The sequence below is a fragment of the Geotrypetes seraphini genome, chromosome 10 (genome assembly GCF_902459505.1).
Source record: "Geotrypetes seraphini chromosome 10, aGeoSer1.1, whole genome shotgun sequence".
NCBI classification, from domain to species: Eukaryota; Metazoa; Chordata; class Amphibia; order Gymnophiona; family Dermophiidae; genus Geotrypetes; species Geotrypetes seraphini.
This window is the reverse complement of record NC_047093.1, coordinates 104,564,896-104,591,800: the sequence shown is the minus strand read 5'-3', so window position 1 is coordinate 104,591,800 and position 26,905 is coordinate 104,564,896. Positions and strand designations below refer to the sequence as shown.

Here is a 26,905-nt window from a genome sequence, read left to right as displayed (position 1 = left end):
CAGATGTTTATTCAAAAGGAGCACTGCCAGTACTTGGCCAGATAATGAACAGGGAAAAAAAACTCCCAGCAAACTGGGTAGCAAAGCAGGCAAGAATATCATATGGCTTCACTTCAGCATAACCTTTCTTTAAATAAACTGTTTCTCTATAAGCAGAACTAGTACTCAGAAACCCAGGTACCGTATTTGCCGGCGTATAAGACGACTGGGCGTATAAGACGACCCCCCAACTTTTACAGTTAAAATATAGAGTTTGTTATATACTCGCCATATAAGACTACCCCTTCTTCCGCACACCTTCTGCACAACAACTAAAACTTAAAAGAACATCAGAATTTATTTCAACAATTTTAATTAATTCACTAAAGCTGAATAGAACAATAAACCCATGGGAGCTGCCATGCTATTTGTTTTCTAAACTGTTAACCAAACTGAAACTGTCAATGATAGAAGGAAGATAACACATAGAGGGAGAGAGCAAGTGCCGGGCAAGTCCCTAGCAAGTTTGCTGGCATGACAGTTTCCCTTTAAAAGCCTTCAAAAGCCTCCTGTTCGCCCCCGCAACTTCCTTAAGGGCTAGACTCCACACACGGCCGCATGTGCGAGAGACGTAGTAAAGAGAAAAGGGGTGGGGCCAGAGCGCCGCTGCTTCCCGCTGCGCAGGATGAAGGAGCTGGCACCCTTGTCACACTGATGTCCCGCCATGGCCCCGCTGATGTCCCGGCAGGTTTACTAGTACCGTAAGCACCGTAAGGAGGTAAGGAAGGAGATGTTAGGGCTTGTAAAGTAGAGAGTTGCGCGGGGACAGAAATCCCACCCGTCCCTGCCAAAGTCCCACCCGTCCCCGTGAGGAATCCCTCCGTCCCCACTCGTCCCCGCGAGGAATCCCCTCCGTCCCCGCCCGTCCCTATAAACTTCAGAAATAGTTATTTCATTTAATTATGCTACTGAATTAAAGGCTCTGGTAGAAACCCATTTACAAATAAGCAAAAAGACTTTATTAATTTGAAAATATTAATTGGGAAGAATACATACTTTGTAAACGGGTTTCTACCAGAGCCTCTAATGTTTATAAATTTTTATCAACACAACTAATATACTACTTTATCCTGAAGCAAAAAAAAAAAAAAAAGAAATAGAATTCTTTTCCTACCTTTGTTGCCTGGTTTCTGCTTTCCTCATGTTCTCATTCAATTCCTTCCATCCACTATCTCTCTTCCTTCTGCATCTTCCATTTGCTCTGTTACTGTGCCTCTCCCTTTCTTCCCCCTTCCAAATTGGTCTGGCACCCATCTTCTTCTCTCCGCTCCCCCCATAGTCTGGCATCTGTCTTCTTCCCTGCCAGCGTCTTCTCCCTACTCTCTCTTCCTCATTTCCTTTGTGTCCTTCTCCCCCCCATCTTCCCCATGTCCTTTCAGCGTCCTTCTCCCTCTCTGTCTTCCCCATGGCCTTTCAGCGTCCTTCTCCACCCCTTTGTCTTCCCCATGTGCTTTCAGCATCCTTCTCCCCCCTCTGTCTTCCACAAGTGCTTTCAGAGTCCTTCCCCCACCCGCCCTTCCCATGGCCTTTCAGCGTCCTTCTCCACCCCTTTGTATTCCCCCATGTGCTTTCAGTGTCCTTCTCCCTCCTCTGTCTTCAAGTGCTTTCAGAGTCCTTCCCCCCCCCCTCCTGTCTTCACCATGGCCTTTCAGCGTCCTTCTCCCCCCTCCTTCTCTACCGCCCCGGGTGCAGCACAGCTGGCCAGGTCCCCTTACTTTTGTGGCACTTCCCCGACCGACCGACAACAGCCCCGGTCCGACAAACCTCCCTGCCCTTAACCGCGAATCTAAATTACCTTCTTACAGCTGCTGTAAGAAGGTAATTTAGATTTGCGGCTACAGGGCAGTGAGGATTGTCGGACCCGGGCTGTTATCGGTCGGTCGGGGAAGTGCCACAAAAGTAAGGGAACCTGGCCGGCTGTGCTGCAACCGGGGCGGGGCGGGCCGCCCCTCTCCCTTGGTAGCCACTCGAACCGCGAGGCTACTCTCCTTCTCCTTATCTGCCCTGCCTGCAGCACAGAGCCGAACGGAAGTCTTCCCGACGTCAGCGCTGACGTCAAAGGGAGGGCTTTGTTTAAGCTTTGTTTAAGCCCTCCCTCCCCTCCGACGTCAGCGCTGACGTCGGGAAGACTTCCGTTCGGCTCTGTGCTGCAAGCAGAGAAGGTAGGGAGAAGACGAGCCGCGTACATCCAGCGTACATCCAGAAGACTGAGTACATCCAGCCCCGCAGGAGCCCCGTGACCCTCGGAGGCGTCCCCATGGGATCCCCGCAACCCTAGGGGGCATCCCCACGGGATCCCCGCGACCCTAGGGGCGTCCCCGTGCAGCTCTCTAATGTAAAGTAAGGGCATGTAAACAGTACCCGGCGTATAAGACGACCCCCGACTTTGGGGAGGATTTTAAGGTACTGAAAAGTCGTCTTATACGCCGGCAAATACGGTACTGTAAGAGAAAACTTATAACAGCCCAGCATGTAGAGAAGTTTAATTCAGAGTCAATGTCCTGGTTAAGTGCAGAGATTCTAAGTATGTTTCATTCTGAAATGTTGCTGTAGCAACTATACACAGCTGTGAGAGAGGAACGTAATTGCCTAGCCTGGCTGCTAGCAGGGAAAAACATACAAACATTTGTTTGAATCAAAACCAATGCTTTAAGGCAAAAATTCAAAGTTCAGTATTGTAGGAGAGGAACTAAACTCTCCTCAAAGGAAAAAAAAAACACCCCACAGCTTATCTTGTAGCTCCGAGTCTGCAGGCAGAAAACAAAACACATATGTTTCACTGCATTTCCATATCCACAGGAAAAGTTTTGGTTCCTACTAGACTCTCCTGAATGTCCATTGCTTCTCCTTGGTCCTGCTCACAAATTTCAGAGGAAGAAAACATTTCCTCTGCATCTGCCATATGCCAATCTATTTCACCAGCCTCCTCTGGCTGGTAAAATAGATGTCCCAAGTTAGTGCCCCCTTCCTTCTGTGTCAAGTTTGTGCCCCCAACCTGCCTTTATCCCAAAATTAAGTTGAACACCGGGGATCCCTGCCTGCCTGCCCGCACCTTCCCCCGAACCCAACCCAGTTACTTGTTAGAGCGGCACTCACTCCCTCCTTCCTAATCAAACTCCGTGCAGGGATGGTGTGAGCAGCGATTCAATGCTGCACGTGACTGACCCACAAGCCTTCCCTCTGACGTCAACTCTTGACATCGAAGAGGAGGTTTCCGGGTCAGCTACTTACATGCAGCGTGAGTCGGGTCTCTGCACGGAGTTCACTGGGGGCGGAGGGAGCGAATGTGGCTCATCAAGTAACTGGGTCGACTTTGGGGAGGGGTTGTGGATGGGTGGGCCAGTAAGGAGTGAGAGTTCCCCAGCAGCGGCTTTAGCAGGGGGCAGGTGTGCAGGCAGGGATCCCCGGTGGCAGTGGCTTCTACGACGGGCAGGGAATATCCTCTGTAGCAGCCAGGCTGTGTACCCCCAACAAGCAGCCCGCATGTTGAGAAACACTGTTATATAGTACAGGAGGATATCACTTTTTCTCTTTCTCTGGTTTTGCATTGTAGCTTCTTGGGGATTTAATTTAATATTTTTCTGTGTGTTTCTATTTTTACTGTGTAAGGGTCTGTCTGTGTTCTGCGCATATGAATTTGAGACATGATTTTCAGTTAGCATTATCTATGCAGGATGCATCTGTAATAATCTGCTTCTTTAGTTTTCCTTTTTTTTTTTTTTTTTCAGTTCAATAAATTTTTATTCAGTATTTTAAAAAATACAAGGAGCAATTCAAATACATAAAAGTAGTATAACATTTTGTATTAATATACAGTTATTTATAAAGGCCCATATTATTAAGAAAAGCTCAGAGTATTGGATTTGTTTGTGGTGATGTATGACAATAGAAAGTGAAATAGGACAAAGTAAAAATTGAAAGAGAGAGGAAAAAAGAAGAGAAAGAAAAAAAAATTTTTAAAGAGAGAAGACAGGAGTGTCTACATAGTAGAGTGTACATATGAATCTAAAAATGACCAGGGTGATTTTTTGTTTTTCCAATTCATGGATTTACGGAGTGAAATTTTATTTTCATATGCATATGATTCAAATCTGTGGTACATACATAGAGAGTTCCACCAAAAAGTATAATCTAATAACGAAGATGATTTCCAATTTTTCAGAATATGCATGAGAGCAGTCACAAACATGGTATCAATAAGTTTAGGAGGACAATTTGATTGCGCGAAACAGGGGTGTTGAGATCGAAGGATTATAATGTCCATAGAAATCTCTTCTGAGCAGTTGGTGATAGATTGTATGGTATTCCAGATTTTGGACCAAAAAGAACGGACCAGAGTACAATGGAAGAACATATGATCAAGAGTTCCTTCCTCTTTCAAACAGTTCCAGCAGATAGAATCTTGTTTTAATTTGGCTTTCCACATACGAAATGGGGTCCATATTGCATTCCACATTATAAAGAGCATTGATTGTGAAACTCTAGAAGATAAAAGTGGGCAGTTTGTTGAAGACCAAAAGAGTTCCCAATCAATGTCAGAAAGTGGAATGGTTATTATATTATCCCAGTGTTTCATAGCATGATATGAGAAAGTGAAGGATTGGTCTCTTAGAATATTATAAAAAAAAGATATAGCTTTTCCTTTTGATAGAGACCATAAAGACCAATGGTAAATAGTATTTTTAGAAGATATGAAGTCATATTGTATCTGTACAGAAGACAGTATTTCACTGAGTATGATCCATTGTGAATAAGCAGAGGATGTTAGTAGGTATGTCAAAAGGGTGTGTTAGCAAAGTATATCAAAAGGGATTAGTTTATTAAGAGTATATAATTGATGGACAAACCATATACCTGTCCGTTGCCATTGTTTCCATGAAAGGGATTTGCCTTGGTTTTGGATATTGGGATTATTCCAAAGGGACATGAGTGGGCTAACACTAATTGAGATATCAGCTATTTTATCTAAATGATGGAGAGCATGCTGCGTTGAATTCAAAAGAGAGTATTTTCTCAAATGTCTGGGTATTGATATCGTTAATAGGCAAGAGATGTGTAAAGGTTTGCATAGAAAACATTCCATTTCATACCAATTAGGAGGGTCTTGAGAGAAGGAGTCATTGACCCAGTAAGCTCCATATTTAGTTAATGAAGCAATATAGTAGTGGTAGAAATCTGGAAAGTTAAGACCACCGTTAATTTTAGAGGCCTTCAGCTTGGCTAGAGCAATTCGAGGTTTTTTCTTGTTCCATATAAATTCAGATAGCTTCTTATTTAGGCAATGGAAAAATGATTTCTGGCATAAAAGAGGAAGCATTGAGAGGATGTAATTAATTTGAGGTGCTAGGGTCATTTTGATGGATGCTATTCTACCCCACCAAGACAAATAAAGTGGAGACCACCTAGATGTAGTGTTAAGAACTAAATTTTTGATTTTGGATATATTAAGATCTTGAGCAAAGACTGGATCTTTGTGTATTAAAATCCCCAAATATTTCACAGCTTCATTTGACCATGTGAATGGAAAATTAGCCAAGTCTGATTGAAGAATGTTATTGTTCAGAGGAAAGATTTCTGATTTCTCCCAATTTACAGAATATCCTGAGAAGCTAGAATATTGTTTGATGATATGTATAAGATGAGGGAGAGAAGATTGAGGGTTCCTTAGAAAAATTAATACATCATCAGCATATGCTGCTAGTTTGAAGTCTCGATCAGAGAAGGGAATACCATTAATTAGCGGGCATTGTCGAATAGCAGAGAGAAGAGGCTCTAACACTAAATTGAACAATAGTGGTGAGAGAGGACAGCCCTGTCTAGTGCCTCTGTGAAGGGGAAATTTATTTGATAAAGAGTTATTAATTAGAATACGAGCATTAGGACTATGATATAATGTTTTTATCCATTTCGTGAAAAATGATCCAAAGTTATACCATTTTAGGGCACTGAAAAGAAAAGACCACTCCACTCGATCAAAGGCTTTTTCAGCGTCTATAGCTAGGCCTATTATTGGGTCTGTCAATGTTTTAGCATGAGCATTGATGTGGTGAAAAAGTCGTAGGTTATCTCCTATATATCTTTGTTTAATAAATCCCGTTTGGTCTTTGTGTATAAGATGTGGAATCACTTTGGTGAGTCTTAATGCAAGTAACTTTGCCATTATTTTATAATCTAAGTTAAGGAGAGAGATGGGACGGAAGTTTTTGACCAAGGTAGCGTCTCTGTCAGGTTTAGGGATTACAACGATGGTGGCTTCTGTGAAATTTAATTGTTTATCCGGAGAGGAGTGGAGGAAATCATAGTATGTAAGGAGATGAGGAGCTAAGATGTTTCGAAATAGTTTATAAAATTTGTTAGTAAAACCATCCGGACCTGGGGCTTTTCCAGTCGGTAGGGAAGATATAGCAGTTTCTATTTCTGTTATGGTTATCGGAGAATCTAGTTCTAATTTAACAGGCTCCGATATGGTCGGGTGAGATAAGGAGGAAAGAAAAGAGTCTATATCCGATTCAGGAGCCGCAACTTCAGATTTATATAATGAAGTATAAAAATTTTCAAATTGAGAAGAAATTGAAGATCTGGTTTTGACTAATTGTCCTAATGAATTTTGGATAGATGTGATATGTAATCTTTTGGATTTAATTTTAAGGTATCTGGCCAGTGGACGACCCATAAGATTATCCCCCATATTATATTACATTACATTACATCAGGGATTTCTATTCCGCCATTACCTTGCGGTTCAAGGCGGATTACAAAAGGTTAGTTTAAGGACAGAATTACAATGAATAAAGAATTACAATGAATAAAGAATTACAGTGTTACTGAATGACAGACTTATATGAATTGTAGAGAATAGCTAGAGAGGTAATATGAAGATCTTGAGGGTTTTTAGTGGTCGTGTTGTTATTTCTGTTTTAGGAATTTCTTGAAAAGTGTGGTTTTTATTTCTTTTCTGAACGTCTTATAGTCTGGGGTGGTCATCAGAAGGTTGGAGATTTGGTTATCCAGTCTTGCAGCTTGTGTGGCTAGGAGGCCGTCATGTAGTTTTGTTCTTTTCACTTCTTTGGATGGGGGGGGTATGAATGGGGAGTGCGTTTTTCTGTGTCTGGTGCTGGTTGCTTGGATGAGGCGATTGTTCAGGTATGATGGGCTGTCTCCATGTAGTGTTTTAAATAATATGCAGTAAAATTTAAATTGGATTCTTTCTTGGATTGGGAGCCAGTGTGAGTTGATGTAGGCTTCAGTGATGTGGTCGTGTTTTTTCAATGAATAGACGAGTCTTAAGGCTGTATTTTGGATTGTTTGGAGTTGTTTTATCGTGGTTGCCGGACATGGGAGGAAGAGAATGTTACAGTAGTCCAGTATTCCTAGTACTAGGGATTGTACTATAAGTAGGAATTGTGTGCTTTCAAAGAATTTCCGTACTTGTCTCAGGTTTCTCATGATTGCGAATGATTTTTGAGTTGTTTTGTTTATTTGTGGCTGCATTGTGCAGCATCTATCTATGGTCATGCCTAGTAGTTTTATTGTTGTTTGGATGGGATATTTGGTTGTGTTTATTTCTAGGATGGTTGTGGTTTGGATCCTGTCGTTTTCTAGGAGGATGAATTTGGTTTTGTCTTGATTGAGTTTAAGTTTGTGATTTTCCATCCAGGTTGTGACCGCTTCCAGTGTTTGGTGAAGTTCCTCTGTCATGGTAGGTTTGGAATGATCGTATGGGATGAGGATGGTGATGTCATCTGCATAGCTATAGGATGTTATGCCTTGATTATCCAGATGGGTTCCTAGAGAGGCAGTGTATAGATTGAAGAGGGTGGGGGACAGTGGAGATCCTTGTGGTACGCCGCATGGGTTTGACCAGGATTCTGATTTTTCTTTGTTTGATTTTACACTGTAGGTTCTGAGTTTTAGGAATCCTTTGAACCAGGCGTATACTTTGTCTGAGATGCCTATTGCATCTAGTATCTGTAGAAGGATGTTGTGGTCTACTAGGTCAAATGCTGCCGATAGGTCCAGTTGTATGAGTAGCATTTTTTTCCCTATACTAAGTTGTTGTCTGGCGGTATCCATGAGGGAGCCTAGTAGTGTCTCTGTGCTGAAATTTGTTCTGAATCCTGATTGCATGGGGTGTAGTAGGTTGTGGTCCTCTATGTAATTGGTGAGGAGTTTGGCTACTAGGCCTTCTGTAATTTTGACATATAGCGGTATTGAGGCTATAGGTCTATAGTTGGAAGGGAGGTTTTGTGGTGCCTTTGGGTCTTTTTGGATTGGGGTGATGACAATTTCGCTGAGGTTGTCAGGGAATGTGCCCTCTGTGAGTGTGAATTGGATCCATTGTAGAATTATGGTGCGGAACTTTATACTAGAGGTGGTAAGGAGATATGAGGGGCAATGGTTGAGGTCACAGGAGGCATGGCTGTATTTTTTGTATAATTTGTTAAATTCTGGCCATGTTATGTTTGGGAATTGAGACCAAGTTCTGTCTGCTGCGATTGCTTCTTTTCCTGTGGGGTGGATTGTGATTGGATTTTGGTTGGATGGGTTGAGTATGAGTGTGGCTCTGGTGTTGGTGATTTTATTCTTGAAATGTTCTGCTAAGATGGTGGGTGATGGTGGAGGTGTGTTGGTGGTGGTAGTGTATGGTTTGGTGTCTGTTAGTTCTTTTAGTATTTGGAAGATTTTTTTGGAATCTTGTGTTTCTGTGCCTATGAGCTTGGTATAGTAACTTTTCCTCTTGTCTTTTAGTAGATTTTTGTATTGTTTGTTGATTTTTTTCCAGTCGGTTTTTGTTTGTTCTTGATTCTTTTTTCTCCATTTTCTTTCTAATCTTCTACACTGTCTTTTGAGTTGGAGTAATTCATTATCAAACCATTGGTCTGATTTCCTTCTGATTCTGGTTTTGGTTTGTAGGGGTGCCAGATTATCAAGTATGTTGGTGGATGCATTTTTCCAGTGGGAGATGAAATTTTTTGGGTCGCAGTCTTGGATGGTTTCGTCTACCTTTGCCCAGAAGATGGTTGGGTCGATATGTTTGCGTGAGGTATATGTGGTTTTTTTTGTTTGAGGTGTGTGTTTGGTTTTGGTCCAGTTGATGTTGAAGTTGAAGACGTAGTGGTCTGACCATAGGGATGGGGACCATGTTCCGTTAGGAGTTTGGATTTCTTGATTGGTTGGTTGGTGAGTCATGAATGCTGCAATGTCCAGTTGATGACCTTTTTCATGAGTGGTTTGTGGGTTTAGGATCTTGAAGGATAATGCATTGAGGAAGGATAGACAGTTGTTTGTTGGTGTGGAGGTTTGATCTTCTAAGTGTAGGTTTAGGTCTCCTAGTATGAGGTTGTAGTCAGCTGTTAGTGAGTTTTGGTAGATGAAGTTTTCAAATTCGGGCTTCACTGTGGTCCAGTTTCCTGGTGTTATGTAGCAGAGCAGGCAGTTTAGAGCGTTTTTTAGCGTTGTGTTTGTGAGTTGGCACGCTAGGAAATCCAATTGTGGAGTGGATACTTTCTCGAGTATGTTTAGAGTTATGGTGTTCTTGAATATTATTGCTAGACCTCCTCCTCTTTTTTTCTCTCTGCAGGTTACTGTTATTTTGTATCCCGGCAGGCATACTTCTTTTATTCTAGGGTCTGTGTCTGAGGTTAGCCAGGTTTCAGTGAGGAATAAGCAGTCAAGTTTTTCTGTTGTTATCCAGTTTTTTATGTTTTCTGTTTTGGGTCCTAGAGATCTGATATTGACATAGGCACATGTGAGGGAGGTCGTGTTGGTCTGTGGAATGTAAGTATAGTGACCAGAATTGGAAATGAAGATATCTCGTCTGGCTGTGCATGAAACTAAAGTATTATATTCATATTTAAGTTTTTGGATATGTTGGAGAATAGTTGGGTCATGTAAGTGATTAGACATATGTTGTATTTCTAATGTTTTAATAGCGTTTTCTAATTCTTTTTCTTTTTTCATGGACTGTTTTTTCTTCCAAGAGGCAATTTTTATCAATTCACCTCTAAGGGTTGCTTTATAAGCTTCCCAGATTATGGAAGGACAAACTTCAGGATCTTTAGAGTTATTTTCGAAGAATTCTAATGTAAATGAATTGATTTTTTCAACAGTTTCTTCATCCAAGAGTAAGGCGTTGTTTAGTCGCCAAGAAGGAGATTCATTACGTGGAGCCGAAATAGAAATATATAAAGAAATGGCAGCATGGTCCGTAAGGGAGATTGGATGTATACTAGTATTAGTAAGGTCATGAATGAGAGAGGAGGATATGAGAAAGAAATCAATTCTCGAGTATGTATTATGTGGTGGTGAAAAATGTGAATATTCTCTACCTTTCGGATGAAGTAGTCACCAAGGATCTACAAGGGAGAAAGCATCTTTTAGGGCCTGTAGAGCTGTGAAAGACTTGGTCTTGGATGGTTTACAGGAAGAAGATCTATCAATATACAAGTCTTGGATTTGGTTAAAATCTCCACCCAATATCAGAAAACAAGAACTGAATTCAATTAGCGCTAGTTGAATGTCTCTAAAAAAATCCGGGTGATCTTTAATCGGGCCATAAATATTGAGAAGAACAAAGTCCATTGAGTGCAACGCAGCATGTACCAGACACCATCTTCCCTCTGTGTCTGTTTTAATTGAATGAATAATGGGAGAGAGTTTATCTTTAAGAAAGATTGAAACACCATTTTTCTTTTGATAAGTCGCAGGGGAGTATATATGAGCAGAATATCCCTTTAGTTGAAATTTCGTGGCGGCAGCAGATGGGAGGTGGGTTTCTTGTAATAAAATTACGTATGGATGTTTATTGGACACATAATTGGATATCTTTTTTCTTTTAATGGGATGATTCAGGCCATTCACATTAAAGGAAAAAACATGTAGGTCAGCCATAATATATGATTTGCGTTGGAGAGATATGCAGTATATCACATTTGTCGAGAGAAGATAACTGATATATTAGTGAGATTAGGTAGACACTCCTGTCTAATAAGAAAAGTAGAAAAGACATTAAAATAAGAAAGAAGAAATAGTAATGACATCATAATATGTGGTCAGAAAATAGATAAACCAAGCTATCATGTACATATTAAAATATTTTAAGGATGCTTCTATGAGCATATAAGAATGACGCATGTGAAGCATCTAACATCTAACAAGATCCACACCTAATCAGTAATATAAATGTGAAGATTAGTGTGCTTAATTTAGCAGGTTATATAAAATTTGTATTTCATTACATAACATAACATGTTAAGATAAGAGCTTATTGGCTCAGACTAAAATATTAAATTTGGAATTGATTTAATCAGACAGATACCACAAAGTAAACTATATGGCTGATAAAATTAGCCCGTTGGGGTAGTATTTGTCTCAGGCATAGAGTCTATAAATAGTTGTGCGGTTGCTTTGTCTGTGAATGAGTGTGATTTCCCTTCTCTCCATATGCGTAAAGTCGCTGGATACACAAGTGCAAACTTCACTCCTCGACGATGCAATGTAGAACATAGTGGCACCATCGTCTTGCGAAGGGTGGATACATGTAGAGAGTAGTCGTTGAACAAAAGTAATTTTTGACCTTCATATTCAAGTCGACCATATTTTCGAAAGGCTTGTATGATAAGATCTTTATCTTTCCAGTTTATATATCTAGCAATAACTGCTCTCGGACGGTTGTTAGTCTCTGTACGTTGGCTCAAGCGGTGTGCCCGCTCGCATGGAAAACCAGAGTCAGGGGTCACTAGGCCAAGTTGTTTTGGGAGCCAAAGTTGAAAAAAATAATATAGATCCTGATCAGTACGGAGATCAGGTAGCCCCACTACTCGTAGATTGTTGCGGCGTTGACGATTCTCCTGGTCATCCAAACGTGTTGTCAGTGTTGCTATTTGATTTTGCAATGCAGTTACGTTTTCACAATCTTGCAAAGTTGCATCTTCATTATCAGACACCCTTTGCTCCACTGCTGCAATACGTCCAGCGTGTGATTCAAAACGATCATTAATACAGTCTACAGCCAGTTGTAATTTAAGAAATTTTTCTTCCAGGGCCTCAGTGACCATTTTTGAGATTTCTTGGGCCAAATCTCCCCATTGTGTCAAGGTTATAGATGGAGTCGGTGACGTCGCCATTTTAAGTTCTGAGCAGGATAATTTATGTTTAGGTGTTTTTGTCGGTCTTACCGGCATTTCTATTTGATGCACACTTTTAAATTGCTACGCATTTAAATGTAATGAAAATCAAATTGCAAAAGCACAGATTATATTAAATCAGGTGTGTAAGAGGAGCCGTTAAGCCATCTGTGCGTTCTTCGTGGCGATCAGGCCACGGATTTGAAGTCGCCTTTCTCCTTGGCAGTTCACAGTGGGCGGTGCCGAAGTGGCTGTTGGGGGGGCGGGGCAAACCACATATCTCAGGCTCTTCCGGTGCAGTGAAGGGGGACGGCTCGATCTCCCTTCCCCTTCACTGTGCTGGATCTTGAAGAAGAGAGGTGAGGTCCTGTATTCAAAGCCCTCAAGAGGGCTGCAATGGCAGACCGGTGCCGAAGTGGCTGTTGGGGGGCGGGGCAAACCACATATCTCAGGCTCTTCCGGTGCAGTGAAGGGGGACGGCTCGATCTCCCTTCCCCTTCACTGTGCTGGATCTTGAAGAAGAGAGTTGAGGTCCTGTATTCAAAGCCCTCAAGAGGGCTGCAACGGCAGACCGGTGCCGAAATGGCTGTTGGGGGGCGGGGCAAACCGCCGATCTCAGGCTCCTCCGCTGCAGTGAAGGGGGACGCCTCGATCTCCCTTCCCCTTCACTGTGCTGGATCTTGAAGAAGAGAGGTGAGGTCCTGTATTCAAAGCTCTCAAGAGGGCTGCAACGCTTCTTTAGTTTTCCAATAGCTTAATTGATATTCTAGTACGCATTATTGTGTTTGTTGCTTTGCTTTCCTAAGTAGGTCCTTGTTACATGACTTGTGGATGTTTTTAAAGACTGGTGCTCATATAGGGGGGAAACAGTATTTTTTTAAGCTGCACTAAACATCCAGTCAGTGGCGTACCTAGCATATGTGACACCCGGGGCCCATCATTTTTTGGCAACCCCCCCCCCCCATCTGTACGAAAAACATGATTTTTAGTAACAAGCCACATGTCACACATGAGTACCTAGGAAAAGGCAGCATCTTACATACTGCAGTGAGCAGTACAACATCAATACACCCATTGTAAAACTAAACAAGCCAGACTAGTACAGATCAATCCTACACTGTCAATCCTAACAGAAAACCATATCTTTCGAACACACAGAACACAGAAAACACCTTCGCCTAGTATGGAATATGTCATCACAAACTAACCCCTCCCCCCTTTTACAAAACTGTAGTGTGGATTTTAGCCACAGTGGTAACAGCTCTGGCGCTCATAGAATTCTGAGCATCAGAGCCTGCTACCACCACGGCTGGCGCTAAAAAATGCTCCACAGTTTTGTAAAAGGGGGGATAAAATAGAAATACATAGACAAAGGTTAAATTGAACCAGCAAGAAGCTGGACTCTGCATACAATGTAACACCACAGAAACAGTGACACATGTCTCCTAAAGCAATAAATAAATAGAAAATTTTTGTTCTATACCTTGTATATATACCTTGTATATATAGGCATACAATGTTTATTTGCAATGCCCTAGGCTCATCAAATTGCATAAAAACATGTTTCTGCTTTGAGCAGGGAGACACAGTGAAGGTGATGAATTTCTGTCCCTATGTCACTCTAGTTTATTTGTATGTCCATCACATATCAATCCTTGCAGTACTATAAGGAGGCAAAAACTCATGCCTAGCTGACACTGTATCCCTTAATCTCTGTGTAACTTTGCTGTTTCTTCAAAGAGTTGATAAAAGGGGGCTTAGTTTTCTAATGTTACTCACAAATATACTGAATTAATCTAACATAAAGGTTTCACTTATAACTTTACATGTAAATAAGAGGAAATGGATTAATTCTCTGCATTTTGGGCCACCCTGCTCTCTTTTCAATAACTTACATCAAGTTTCATCAAGGTTAAGAGGTCTTTCTTGGCAGCTTCAAAGATGACATCCATTTGCCTATTGCCACCACGGTCAGGCACTACTGGGTATTCACTTGGATAATGGTAAACAGTTGAAGGGATTTCCGTCATCGTTACAGTTTTTTTCAGTGATGGCTTCACATAGAAAGAAACCAGAAAGATGCAAAAGCTAAGTGAAACAAAGTATTTCAGTTACTATCAATAAACTTCAATCTACAATACAAGTAACTCTTATCTGCTTAATCATTCTAGTTACAGGCAGAATACAAATACATAACCAGTAACAAATCCATTTCACTTAAAATACATTTCAAAATTGTAATCAAGATAACATAAAATCTTAACTCAACCCAAATATTTCTGAAACAGACATGAGGTGAGGAGTGGCCTAGTGGTTATGGGACTGAATCCCAGCACTACACCTTGTGACCCTGGGCAAGTCACTTAATCCTCCATTTCCCCAGGTACAAAATAGGTATCTATATACAGTATATGTAAACTGCTTTAAATGTTTAACCACAAAAAGCGGTATACAAGTCCCAGTCCCTTTCCCCTTTCATTTACTTCCTGAAAGCAATATAATATTGCATACCACTAATTTTCCTAGGCAATATACTCCATAAATTTTGAGGGAGGGCAATTCTATTACTTGGCACCTCCAACTACACATGCCAATGCTACACACTAAGCACCAATTGGCAAGACTAAATGCATGCAGAATCATTTTGGCACATCTGACACATGCATATGGCACAAGTATAGGTGCCAAGTTAAAGAATTGCTCAGATGGTGCCCATAACTGGATCCGCTAAAGAACTGTTTTTTTACATTTTCATTCCAAACAATCCCATGTACAATGTCATACTGATACTCCCTTTCGGAAATGCCAAGAGTTAAGCAATATACTTTCCTTCAAGGATCTGAACTACTTTAATTGCTTAGTTAATATGTGCTGTTCATCTATATTGTTGCGAAAAACGTAAAGGGAACAATATGAAGAAATTTTTCAACACCTTTTAAACCCGTGTGGTGCTCAGAATCCAGAAATGGATAGGAAAAAAGCTTCACATGGGGACAACCCCTAAAGCAGTTTCACAGAATCTATCATTGCACCACCGATTTTGGTAGAAAGGTGAGTGAAATATCTCTAAAAATCGGTATAATAGTGATTATATGTCCATAAAGTAGAAAAACTCCAATATATGAATGCTTTGAAAAGCTAATAAACTTAGTTAAACTTAGCTTGAATGTCCATGCAGCGATGATCTTAGCAGGTTCTGACGCGTTTCGCCGAAATAGGCTTAAAAGGCTTCTTCAGAGAACCTGTAACGCTGAGTGAAAGATTCAGTTTGTAAATCCTTCCTGGTACAAAGGAAAAAACTTTCATTTCCTATGACCTTTCTTCATAGGAAATGAAAGTTTTTTCCTTTGTACCAGGAAGGATTTACAAACTGAATCTTTCACTCAGCGTTACAGGTTCTCTGAAGAAGCCTTTTAAGCCTATTTCGGCGAAACGCGTCAGAACCTGCTAAGATCATCGCTGCATGGACATTCAAGCTAAGTTTAACTAAGTTTATTAGCTTTTCAAAGCATTCATATATTGGAGTTTTTCTACTTTATGGACATATAATCACTATTATACCGATTTTTAGAGATATTTCACTCACCTTTCTACCAAAATCGGTGGTGCAATGATAGATTCTGTGAAACTGCTTTAGGGGTTGTCCCCATGTGAAGCTTTTTTCCTATCCATTTCTGGATTCTGAGCACCACACGGGTTTAAAAGGTGTTGAAAAATTTCTTCATATTGTTCCCTTTACGTTTTTCGTGATTATTTCCTTTTGGAACAATATTTTGTTTACTTTATACCCAGTTGTTGTGCCTTGGGCATCTATATTGTTGGCCATTTTTTGGTTTTTTATTTATAAATCCAGATATTAATTTGTACCACTGTGCGGCCTGGTGTCCCAGGAAGTCCACCTGAAAGCATAAGAACTCTAAACTATATTGATTAGTGAGATTTTTCCATTCAGGGAATCCCGCCTGAATAGCCTGCTTCAGTTGCAACCATCTATACCTTTGTGAATTATTAAGACCATATTTATGTTGCAACTGTGAAAACTCAAGCAGTTTACCATTAGAAATAACATCTTCTAATACACGTATTCCTGCCATCATCCAATGCTTCCAGATGACTTTATATCCGCTAATTTGAATCTTGGAGTTCAGCCATATATTTTGATTTGTTGATTTATTAATTGGAATAGGTGTTAAATTGTTCACATATCTTATTGTTTTCTATGTGTCTACAAGTAATCTATTTTCTTTATATAGTCTAGGCATCTTTAAGGTCCACTAATCAAAAACTCTTAACAGTTCCATCTTTAAAAGTTATTGGAACTCGTCATCCTGATATTTTTTCTGTAATGGCTCCACAACTATGGAACACTTTACCTCAGTATATAAGAGAGGAAAATGATCTAAAACACTTTAAAGGTATTCTGAAGAGCTTCCTTTTTAAAGATGCATTTAATTTATAAATCATATTTTATGATTACCTTCTTTTTTTCTTTTCCTCTTTTAATTTTTTTTTTTTCACCTTACCTGCTGTTTTTACCATTTATGTTACCTTTATAAATACAATTGTAGTTCTGCCCTTTCTTCCCTTATGTTCCTGTTAGTTTGTATGTCAGTATATAAGCGATTCAATAAGTTAAAAATAAACTTGAAACTTGATACTAAGTACATGGCATAATCGCAGAGGAAACATGAGGTGCCATTCCAACCAAAACCAATCTGGGATATTATCAACAGGCTCTGAGATTTAAAAAAATTTTGGCTACTGAACTGTTGGCAAGTTCTACAAGGATTTTGTTTTTCCACTGTCATTCCTAAGTAAAACAGAAGTTTAAGTTTTAGAACTAGATAAAGATATAAATTTAGAGATTGCATTTTAAAAAACTGCTATATTTATAGGGGATATTTGGATTCTAAAAGAAATAATTTACATGCACTAATCATTAGTTAAAAACAAACAAACAAACCCTTAGATTCTAGAAGAATGACTTTGAGTGACATAGCCGATTTGATCTCTTCCAGAATGAATTTGTTAGTTCTTCTGATGGTCCATGATACATATAAAATCCTTCTCCAGCACCAGAGTCAGTCTTCTTTCTGTAATGTCCAGGTTTTGCATCCATAATTGACCACTAAGAAAATGAGTGTGTGGACAAGTCTGATCTTCATTTGGAGTGTTATTTCCTTGCCTTTGAATACTTTGGTGAGAGCCTTTATTGAAGAGTGGCCAAGTGCTATTCTGCAAAGTATTTCTTTCCTGCTAGTTGCTTCTTTGTTTGCGAAAGAGCCCAAGAGATTGATATCCTTTACAACTTCTATTCTATTGCCTTTAAGCCTCAAAATCTTCATCTTACTTATGTTCAGTTCTAATCCCATGTTATGACGTTAGATGCATAGGAGGGGCAATGAAAATTGCCCTGGCAGGAATGAAAATTGTTGGTGAGAAATTCAAACAATATGTTTCTAGGCATTTAAACTAAAAGGTGGGGATGGCAACTAGAAATAGATAACTTCAGATAGTCTCCCTCTGCAAAAGCAAAGGCATGACAACAGTAAGGAAAATAATAATTGAAACAAACAGCAATTCACTTAACACTACAGTAGAAGAGGAGACTAATCAAAAAGATGATACAGCCAATAACTGGAAAACAAAGCCACAAATATTCATAGTCTAAGTCAGTGTTCTTTAACCTTTTGACACCTATGGACCGGCGGAAATAAAATAATTATTTTGGGGACCGGCAGTTGAAGAACACTAGGCTAAGTCATGCCCATCTCCACTCAATCTCCAACCCAGACCCCCATAATAGTACTAATTGTAACACTATTTTTTCCATTCATTTTTCATATATACATACACGCAAAATCGTATTAACAACACATAATGGTTAACCACAAAATTAAAATACACAAAGCACACTGTATGCTTTTCAACATTCATTCCTACCAGAAAACAGATAACCTCATGCAAATGCAGGATCAAAAACTAAAAGTACTAATATTTACAAACAAATCCTAAGATGCAAGACTCTACAAGCAGTACAACTCCAGAGGAAAAGAAACAAATGCATTTCTTCCTGAACAGACAGCAGATGTAAATCTATCACTAAATTTAAAAAATAGAAGCATTCCCCCTACTGCTATTGTCTCTCTCCCTCCATGCTGTGCCTTGCCTTCCGGCCTGCCTCCCCGGTGTTATCTTCGGGCCAGTCCAAGGGGTAATCAGCTCATAAATCAAATCTATAGTAAAATTATCCTGGGCAAAATGTATCCGGTAAATGCTAGCGTAAACCCACTCTCCCCGTAATTTTTTTTTTTTAATCTTATTTTTCAGGGACATACCATCACGCATGGGAAATCAACCTGAGCGGGCGCCCCCAAAGGCCCTTCCATCCCTTTGCTAGCCGTACCTCCTTATTATCTAATTGCACTAGCTGTCACTGCTGGGTTGCTATCCTCGCCATTACAAAAATCAGAAAGCTGTGGTCAATGTATTTGGGATCAAGGGTGCAAGTTAGGATTAGCAGGACATAAATCATGCGAAAATACATGGGGAGAGAGCCGCAGCTCTAACATGCTTAAGAGCCAACTATTCCAAATGACTGGGGGGGGCTAAACCCAACGTAAATTACCCCCTCCCTGTCCACAGTCAAGGAGTTTGCTCCATACTGGTGGAGGGGGAGCTCAAGAACCCAGCAGAGCTGCCTCCTAAGAACTTCTGGGGCCGAGGTGACCAGCGGCCTGGGGTTGTGCACAATCTGGCCCCTTCCTTTAACCTCACACTAATCAAAAATGAAAATTGCTATTCGTGCTTTGTGATGGTGAGGGGTACGCGTGTGGGTCAAAGAAACCTTAGCGCCCGACTCGGTCAGTGGCTGCTAGGGGTAGACCCCAACCTCTGCATTGAACGCCGAGCACCTGGCTTTCATCACCAGATCCCTGAATGCTGCATTGCACAACGCTGTGGGCAGCGGCTCCTCATGCGCGTCCCGCGCCTCATCTAGAAGCCTTCTCTCTGATGTTGCCTTTTCCCACGGCTTTGTGCACTGCAGCACTAAGGGAGCCGGCCCGTTGATGCCCTGTTGATTACACCGTGGACCGGCAGCTGAAGAACACTGTCTTCTGGCCGATGGATGTGCCGGCCCTGTGGACCGTCAGAAAATTTCTGCGGACCGGCACCGGTCCATGGACCAGTGGTTGAAGAACACTGGTCTAAGTAACAAAATTCATGATCTGTAATCCCTGATATTAAAAGCAGACTTAGATAGTGTTGCTATCAGAGCCAAGATTCAATGAAAGGGATGCAACCACACTGAACTAAACTCTATTTAGGAAAGATAGTGATGGTCAAAAAGGTGAAGGAGTGGCTTTATGTATGAGAAACAATATGCAAGGGGCCTGAGAAAGAATTAAGTGGTATGGATTGTCTTGAAAAGAAAAGATGGAATCTCCAACAAAAATAAACAAGTTGACAAAGATCTGGTTGTACATGTCAAAACTTGGAAATGGAAAGGGAGGTACTGCTGCTGGGAGAGTTCAATCTTCTGGATACAGGTTGAAAAGTCCCATCTTTGGGGGGGGAGGGGGAGCATGTGATGGTTGGGACCTAAACGGATATCTTTAGGCACAGCTCCCCTCCCTTGACTCTTTTAACCTCCTAGATCATCATCATCTAGATAGGCCTCCCCCCCAGTTAATAGGATTTAGTGAACGCATAAAGCAACCTTTGCCCATGGAATAGAGGGATACTCAACTCACAGCTTAGTGGTGGGTATGCTATGCCAATAAAAACCCCGCTGAGTAGACAAGATGGATGCCATTCCAGCGGAAATACCATCGATTACTTTACAAAATTCATTGGTAAAAGAACTAAGAACCCTTCAAAGATACTTGACAACAATCTATCTAAGCCTTTGACAACCTAAAGGAACATGTGGAAAATTAGGCAGGACATTTAACACAACCAGAGGGCAGATTGTTTTGGCAGGAGGCGCAGGCAGAAATGAAGAAAATTACATTTGGAAATTAAAATGGCAATGCCAGCAACTAATGAATCATGTTGATGACCAAGCAAATAGAAATTAGAGGAATACCACCAATTGAATCACCAAAAAAGACTATAAAAATGTGTCAATTTTTTAATATCTGGATTGAATCTTCTAGATGCTTGGAGGCTACGCATCCTGAGAAGGCGGACAACTTTTTTTTTTTCAAGCCCTGATGAGGTTTATGCTTGCCTAGACCAGTAGCTTAGCCAGAGAACAGATTTTGGTGGGCCTAAGTTAAGGCTGCCAATTAGATCCAGATTTGCAGGACAATATTGATCCAGTTCTGGGTTCACCCCAGTGTAGGCTGGGACTTGCAGTCTTATTTTCTTAGGAAATGCAATAGGGAAATCAGGTTATAAGTTCCTACATGCAATAGGATAAACCCTGGACTGGGTCAATCCTGTTCTGAGAACCTGGATCCAGTTGGAAATCTTAGCCTATGGGGAAAATGGGTGGGCACTAAGGAGCAAATTCTGTAAAGTACGCCTAAAGTTAGGTATCCACAATGTGGATGTCCAGCAACTTAGGCATCTAAATAAATTGGATAATAAGCTCAATTAATAAGTTTAACAAGTAATAATTGAAAGTTAGACATCCAAAGGCTGTGCCCAATTCACAAAATAGGTGTCCACAATTTCATGGACACCCATTGGAAAAACCTGCACCTAATGGAATAAGCGTGGGTATGGCTTTGATTTAGACGTCCATTTACAGAATCGCATGTCGCTCAGTGTCCTAATGTGTCTACATTCTCGTCTAAAATGTAGGCATTGCAAAAGCAGGTCCATTTTTGAGGATTAGTTGGGTGCGAGTTAGGTGGACTTGACTTAGAAAAATGACGGCAGATAAAGGCCAAATGGCCCATCTAGTCTGCCCATCTACAGTAACCATTATCTCTTTCTCTCTCTGAGAGATCTCACATGCCTATCCCAGGCCCTCTTGAATTCACAGTCTCTGTTTCCACCACATCTTGCGGGAGACTGTTCCATGCATCTATCATCCTTTCCGTAAAAAAGTATTTCCTCCAGAGATTATCCAGAGACTTACTCCAGAGACTATCACCTATTAACTTCATCCTGTGCCCTCTCATTGCAGAATTTCCTTTCAAATGAAAGAGACTCGACTCATGCGCATTTACATTACGTAGGTATTTAAAAGTCTATTATATCTCCCCTCTCCCGCTTTTCTCCAAAGTATACAGATTGAGATCTTTAAGTCTGTCCCCATATGCCTTATGATGAAGACCACATACCATTTTAGTAGCCTTCCTCTGGACCGACTCCATCCTTTTTATATTTTTTTGAAGGTGCGGCCTCCAGAATTGTACACAATATTCTAAATGAGGTCTCATCAGAGTCTTATACAGAGACATCAATACCTCCTTTTTCCTACTGGCCATATCTCTCTCTATGCAACCTAGCATCCTTCTAGCTTTCACCCTCAGCTTTTCAACCTGTTTGACCACCTTAAGATCATCAAATGCAATCATAAGAACATAAGAATTTCCACTGCTGGGTCAGACCAGTGGTTCATCGTGCCCAGCAGTCCGCTCACATGGCGGCCCTTAGGTCAAAGACCAGTGCCCTAACTGAGACTAGCCTTACCTGCGTAAGTTCTGGTTCAGCAGGAACTTGTCTAACTTTATCTTGAATCCCTGGAGGGTGGATGCACAGTCAGAAGATTAAAGTGCAACCAGAGACTCATGAAATCACCAGAAAACAAAGGTAGGAAAAATGATTTATTTTCAATTTAATAACTATCATTTTTCCTACCTTTGTTGTCTGGTGATTTCATGAGTCTCTGGTTGCACTTTATTCTTCTGACTGTGCATCCAATATTTCTTCCCTTCTTTCAGCCTACTGTATACTTCCAGACCTCATTCCCTCCTCCAACTTTTTCTTCCTCTCTCCCTGCCCCCTCCCCTTTTTTTCTTTGTCTTTTTTTCTTTCTGTCTGTCTTTCTTTCTCTCTCTATGCCCCCTTTCTTTCTGTCTTCCTGTCCCCCCTTTCTTTCTTTCTTTTTCCCTTCTTTCTTTCTGTCTCCCTGCCTGCTCCCAAGCCACTGCCGCCGCCATTGGGGAACAGGCCTCCAAACCACCGCCACCCCAAGCTCTCCCAAACTTTTCTGGGGCATTCTCCCCTTCACCATCTCCTATAGCAGCTGCATGCACACCCAGATACTGAGGAGGGAGCTGGTAGAAGGGAAGGCAAACAGTGCTGACAGACGGTGCAGTACAGAGAGGAGGGAGACTGGTCTTTTTGCCTTGCTCGCTGGGCAGGAAGGGGACGTACTAAAGATCCCATTGGGCTGAAGCAAGAAGCGGTTTGTGCCTGCCTTTCCACAAGAGGAGATCGGCTTCCTTGGTTGGTTGGAAGAGCAAATACACAGACTTTTTTTTTTTTTGACGGCATTTTTCCTCCCCTGAAGCGTTGGACTGACCAGATTTTCTCTCCCCGACGTCAATTCTGACATCGGAGAAGAAGTTCCGGGCCAGCCAGACAGCGATTGGCTGGCCCGGAACTTCCTCTCCGATGGCAGAATTGACGTCGGGGAGAGGAAGACTGATCAGCCCGGTAGATTGTGAAGGCAATGCGAGTCTATCACGGAGCCCAGGATGGGCTCTGCGATCGACTCACTTTGCCTTGGCAATGTACCGATCGATTGCAATCGACTTATTAGGCACCCCTGATGTAGGGGATAGTGGAATACTTTTAGTTACAGACAGATTCAGAAGTGGTGGAGACAAAGTCAGTGTCTGACTTCAAGAAAGCGTGGGACAGGCATGTGGAATCTCTTAGGGAGAGGAGGAGATAGTGGATACTGTGGATGGGTAGAATGAATGGGCCATTTGGTCTTTATTGGCCGTTATATTTCTAGGATGATCAGAAGTAATCTAAGGAAATACTTCTTTATGAAAAAGGGTAGTGGAGGTAGTACATAAGAACATAAGATTTGCTGCTGCTGGGTTAGACCAGTGGTCCATCATGCCCAGCAGTCTGCTCACGCTGTGGCCCTTAGGTCAAAGACTAGTGCCCTATTTGAGTCTAGCCTTACTTGCGTATGTTCTGTTGCAGTAGGAAGTTATCCAACCTTGTCTTGAATCCCTGAAGGGTGCTTTCCCCTATAATAGCCTCCGGGAGAGAGTTCCAGACCTCCACCACTCTCTGGGTGAAGATGAACTTCCTTACATTTGTACGGAATCTTTTCACTTCTAACTTTAGTGAATGCCCTTTCGTTCTCTTCACCTTGGAAAGGGTGAACAATCTCTCTGTCTCTACTAAGTCAATTCCCTTCCAGAGGGCGTGATAGAACAGAGTACGGTTTTGGGGTTCAAGAAGGGATTGGATGATTTCCTGAAGGAAAAGGGGATAGAAGGGTATAGGTAGAGGATTACTATACAGGTCCTGGACCTGATGGGCTGCCGTGTGAGCGGGCTGCTGGGCATGATGGACCTCTGGTCTGACCCAGCAGAGGCATTACTTATGTTCTTATGTATACATGTTGAGATTTTTAAGTCTATATAATATAATAAATACACTTCCACAAATTATGACAAAGACCACTGACCATTTTAGTAGCTACCCTTACTTCTTCCTGTTTATATCTTTTTGAAGGTTCAGTCTCCAGAATTGCGCATTGTACTCTATTTGGGATTCTTCCAGAGACCACACAGAGGCACCATCTCATTCTGCTCTACTAGCTGCTCTTTTCCCAATGAACAAGCATTTCCCTGTCCCTTGCCTTTGCACCTTCCATATGCTTAGCCATCTTAAGATCACCAGATACAATTATCCCCAAGACCTGTTCTGCCCTCATACACATAAGCACACATTTGAAACATGCACCGTCAGCTTCACTGGCAATTGATGTGTTGGGCAAAATATATAAAATATGCAAAATGGTTAAGAGTATTTATAACAGATTATCATAAGTCATTTCAACTGGCTCTACTGTACCTTACTCAAACCAGGGCTGACAAGGGAGTCCTCTGAACTATGGCTGACTCTGGTTCTTTCATAAGCCATGTTCATGTCTGATTTAGTAGTAGTATAGGAATTACCTAGGAAAAGAAAGTTTCTATGATTAGGGTTAAGTTAGCAAGTATCCCAGACAACAGAACTGGTATTTTTCCTAAAAGGCACTTCACTAGCAAGCTACTAAGGGTGGCAAGGGAGGAAACAAGAGAAACAATATGTAGATTCATGTTATTAGTCAATCAATACACTCCATAGAAATGTAAAAAAATGAACCAAACCTACATTAATGCATAATAAGATGAAAGAGATAGATCTTTAATCAACCATACAGATATGTGATCTTTAGCTACTATGGGAAGGGCTGCATGCTATTTCAAATTACTTCTATGGGGCTGCAGAAAAAGAACTCTCATCTGTTTTAAATCTGATAAATAGAGATAAAACAAACCAAAAGAAAGGAAAATACAGTGATATTTATATTTTTTAAATAAGCTGACATGAAGAAGAGGGCATTGCCATCAAAAATTTGTCAAAAATATATAGTTGGTCCCAAAAAATAATATTGCCTTATTTTTCTTTTATTTTGTTTCTAACAGAGAAACCACATTGGGCCAATCTGGGCCATCTGGAGCCTTAGGCCACTCCCAGTGCATCCCAGAATACACTGGGATGGAGGCATAAGACTCCAGGAGGTTCAGAAGGTGTCAAGAGGGATATGTTGGGGAATGTCAGGGGAGTGTTGGGGAGTGTCAAGCAGGTGTTGGGGGAGTGTCGGGAGTTCAGGGGATCATCGGGGTCAATGACAAGAGGGGAGTGGGCATCCCTCCTGCCATGGATAGTGTCGGGGGGGGGAGGGTCCAGGGGTGGTGGTGAGAGGGAGTGGACATCCCTCATGCCATGGACAGTGTTGGGGGGGTTCAAGGGTGGTGACGGGAAGGAGTGGGCATCCCTTCTCCTGGCTGACTTCACGGGGGGAGGGGGGCAGGTTCCCTGCTGCAGCCACTCAGCTGATCACCGCAAGGAGATTTCCTTGTGGCTATCAGCTCAGCGGCCACATCTATTTGAAATGTAGACCAGCTTTTTTTGGCCCACATTTCAGGTGCCTATTGTGACCCTAGGGCCACTTAAGCTCGCCCAAGGCCATTTCTGGATGAAACCATGCTCATGCCAAGCCTTGGCTGAGCTTCAGCATCCCTAGGCACCTCCCTGCACCTGTGGTAGATGCCTGTAGTGTAGGCATTCTGCCTTGGGTTTTTTTTTTTGTTTTTTTTAATAGAAAATGTACATCCTGATTGGCTGGTTAGACAGCAGTAGGATGCCTATCATTGCCTACAACAGAGACACCATTTACAGAATTTGCCCCAAAAAGCCTCTTATAAAATTAGGTCACTATGTACTACTATAGTAACTGTGCTCAGAGGTAGCATTTGGGCATTGTAAGCAAAGCTTCTAATTTACATGCATATTTTATTTAACATATGCACAATAGCACACATGAACTCCGAAATTCTGTGTATGGTGACTTAAGTTATGCATGCAAATCAGTGCACAAAGCCAATTTACATGCACAATTTAATTGTTTAAATAAGCCTAATTGGCAGCGAAAATTGGCAATTAATACCTCATAATTGAAAGTAACTGGCACTAATTAAAAGTTACATGCAAAAACTCGGCACGATTCTATACAACATATGCACCCAGTTGCAGTGCACTTATTTGGAAAGGGGTCATGGCCAGGGGTGAATTGTGGGCATTCCTAAAAGTTATGCACATAAGCCCAACATGCATGCACAACTTAGGGGCAGGCATTTAGGCCTGGTTTTAGCTGGTCTAAAAGGGTGCGCCCAAGTTATGTGATACACACAGGCACTAAGCATAATTCTATAAAAGTTATGTGCACCTTGCAGAATTGTATTAAGTGCCATTCTAGTTGGCACCATTTTTTTGGGTGCTATACATAGAATTGGGGGGTATATGTGCATACTTTTACACCTTTTCTCAACAGGCAAAATGTCTGCACTTTGACTTTAAGAATGATTTGTGCAGGATTTATGATAGTGCTTGTATTTTATAAAGACACATATGTGTTTATAAATTTTTACAACTCTTTATAAAATAGACTAAAAATACTCATCTTCCTGCCTCATTACCCCAGGCACTCTGTTATAAAATTACCCTCTTAGCGCCTGGGAAAGAAAGTGACTGTGGAACAACTTGAACCCTCTACCATAGTTGGACACACCTGGTTTTCACTAGTCATTCATTAAAGTGTATTTCTCTTATTGTCTTTCTTCTCTAACAATGTAAAAGATGGCTGAAAGCCTTAAGGATCTGGAGAGGAACTGCTGTGCTAGAGATGTAGCCCTTCAATGGAAAACCCAGAGTCCTTCAAGGTCACATAAACTGTTGTACAGATTTCTCACCCTACTTCTGTAAGTGCTATTTTGATCAACCTCAAAATTTATGTTCAGTCATAACCAGTGTTCCCTCTAAGCGGGCGGGTGTTGTGAGCAAACTTTTTTTCACCGTGAGCCAAAAATATCGGGCGCCAGCAAGTTATGAGCCAACTCGCCCGATTCTCCTCTCGCCGCCCTGCCATCTGCCGTACGCCTCTTCCGATCGTGCGCTGTGACGAGAAACGTGTGCGCTGCGATGTAATATTTTGTGCGCCAGCGCACGCCAGCGCAGCTTAGCGGGAACACTGGTTCAAATGGTTTTAT

At 41.4% G+C, this 26,905-nt stretch overlaps 1 protein-coding gene across 1 annotated transcript in view; it reads right to left on the bottom strand.

The window, feature by feature from the left end:
* PNPLA7 (patatin like phospholipase domain containing 7) overlaps window positions 1–26,905 on the bottom strand; it is an 864,087-nt gene that overhangs the window by 455,545 nt on the left and 381,637 nt on the right. Inside the window, exons 14-15 of the mRNA XM_033959965.1 lie at window positions 24,165–24,268; window positions 14,060–14,218 (exon numbers count right to left, since the gene is read on the bottom strand). Coding sequence (XP_033815856.1) covers window positions 14,060–14,218; window positions 24,165–24,268 — 263 coding nt within the window. The remainder of the gene's footprint in view (window positions 1–14,059; window positions 14,219–24,164; window positions 24,269–26,905) is intronic.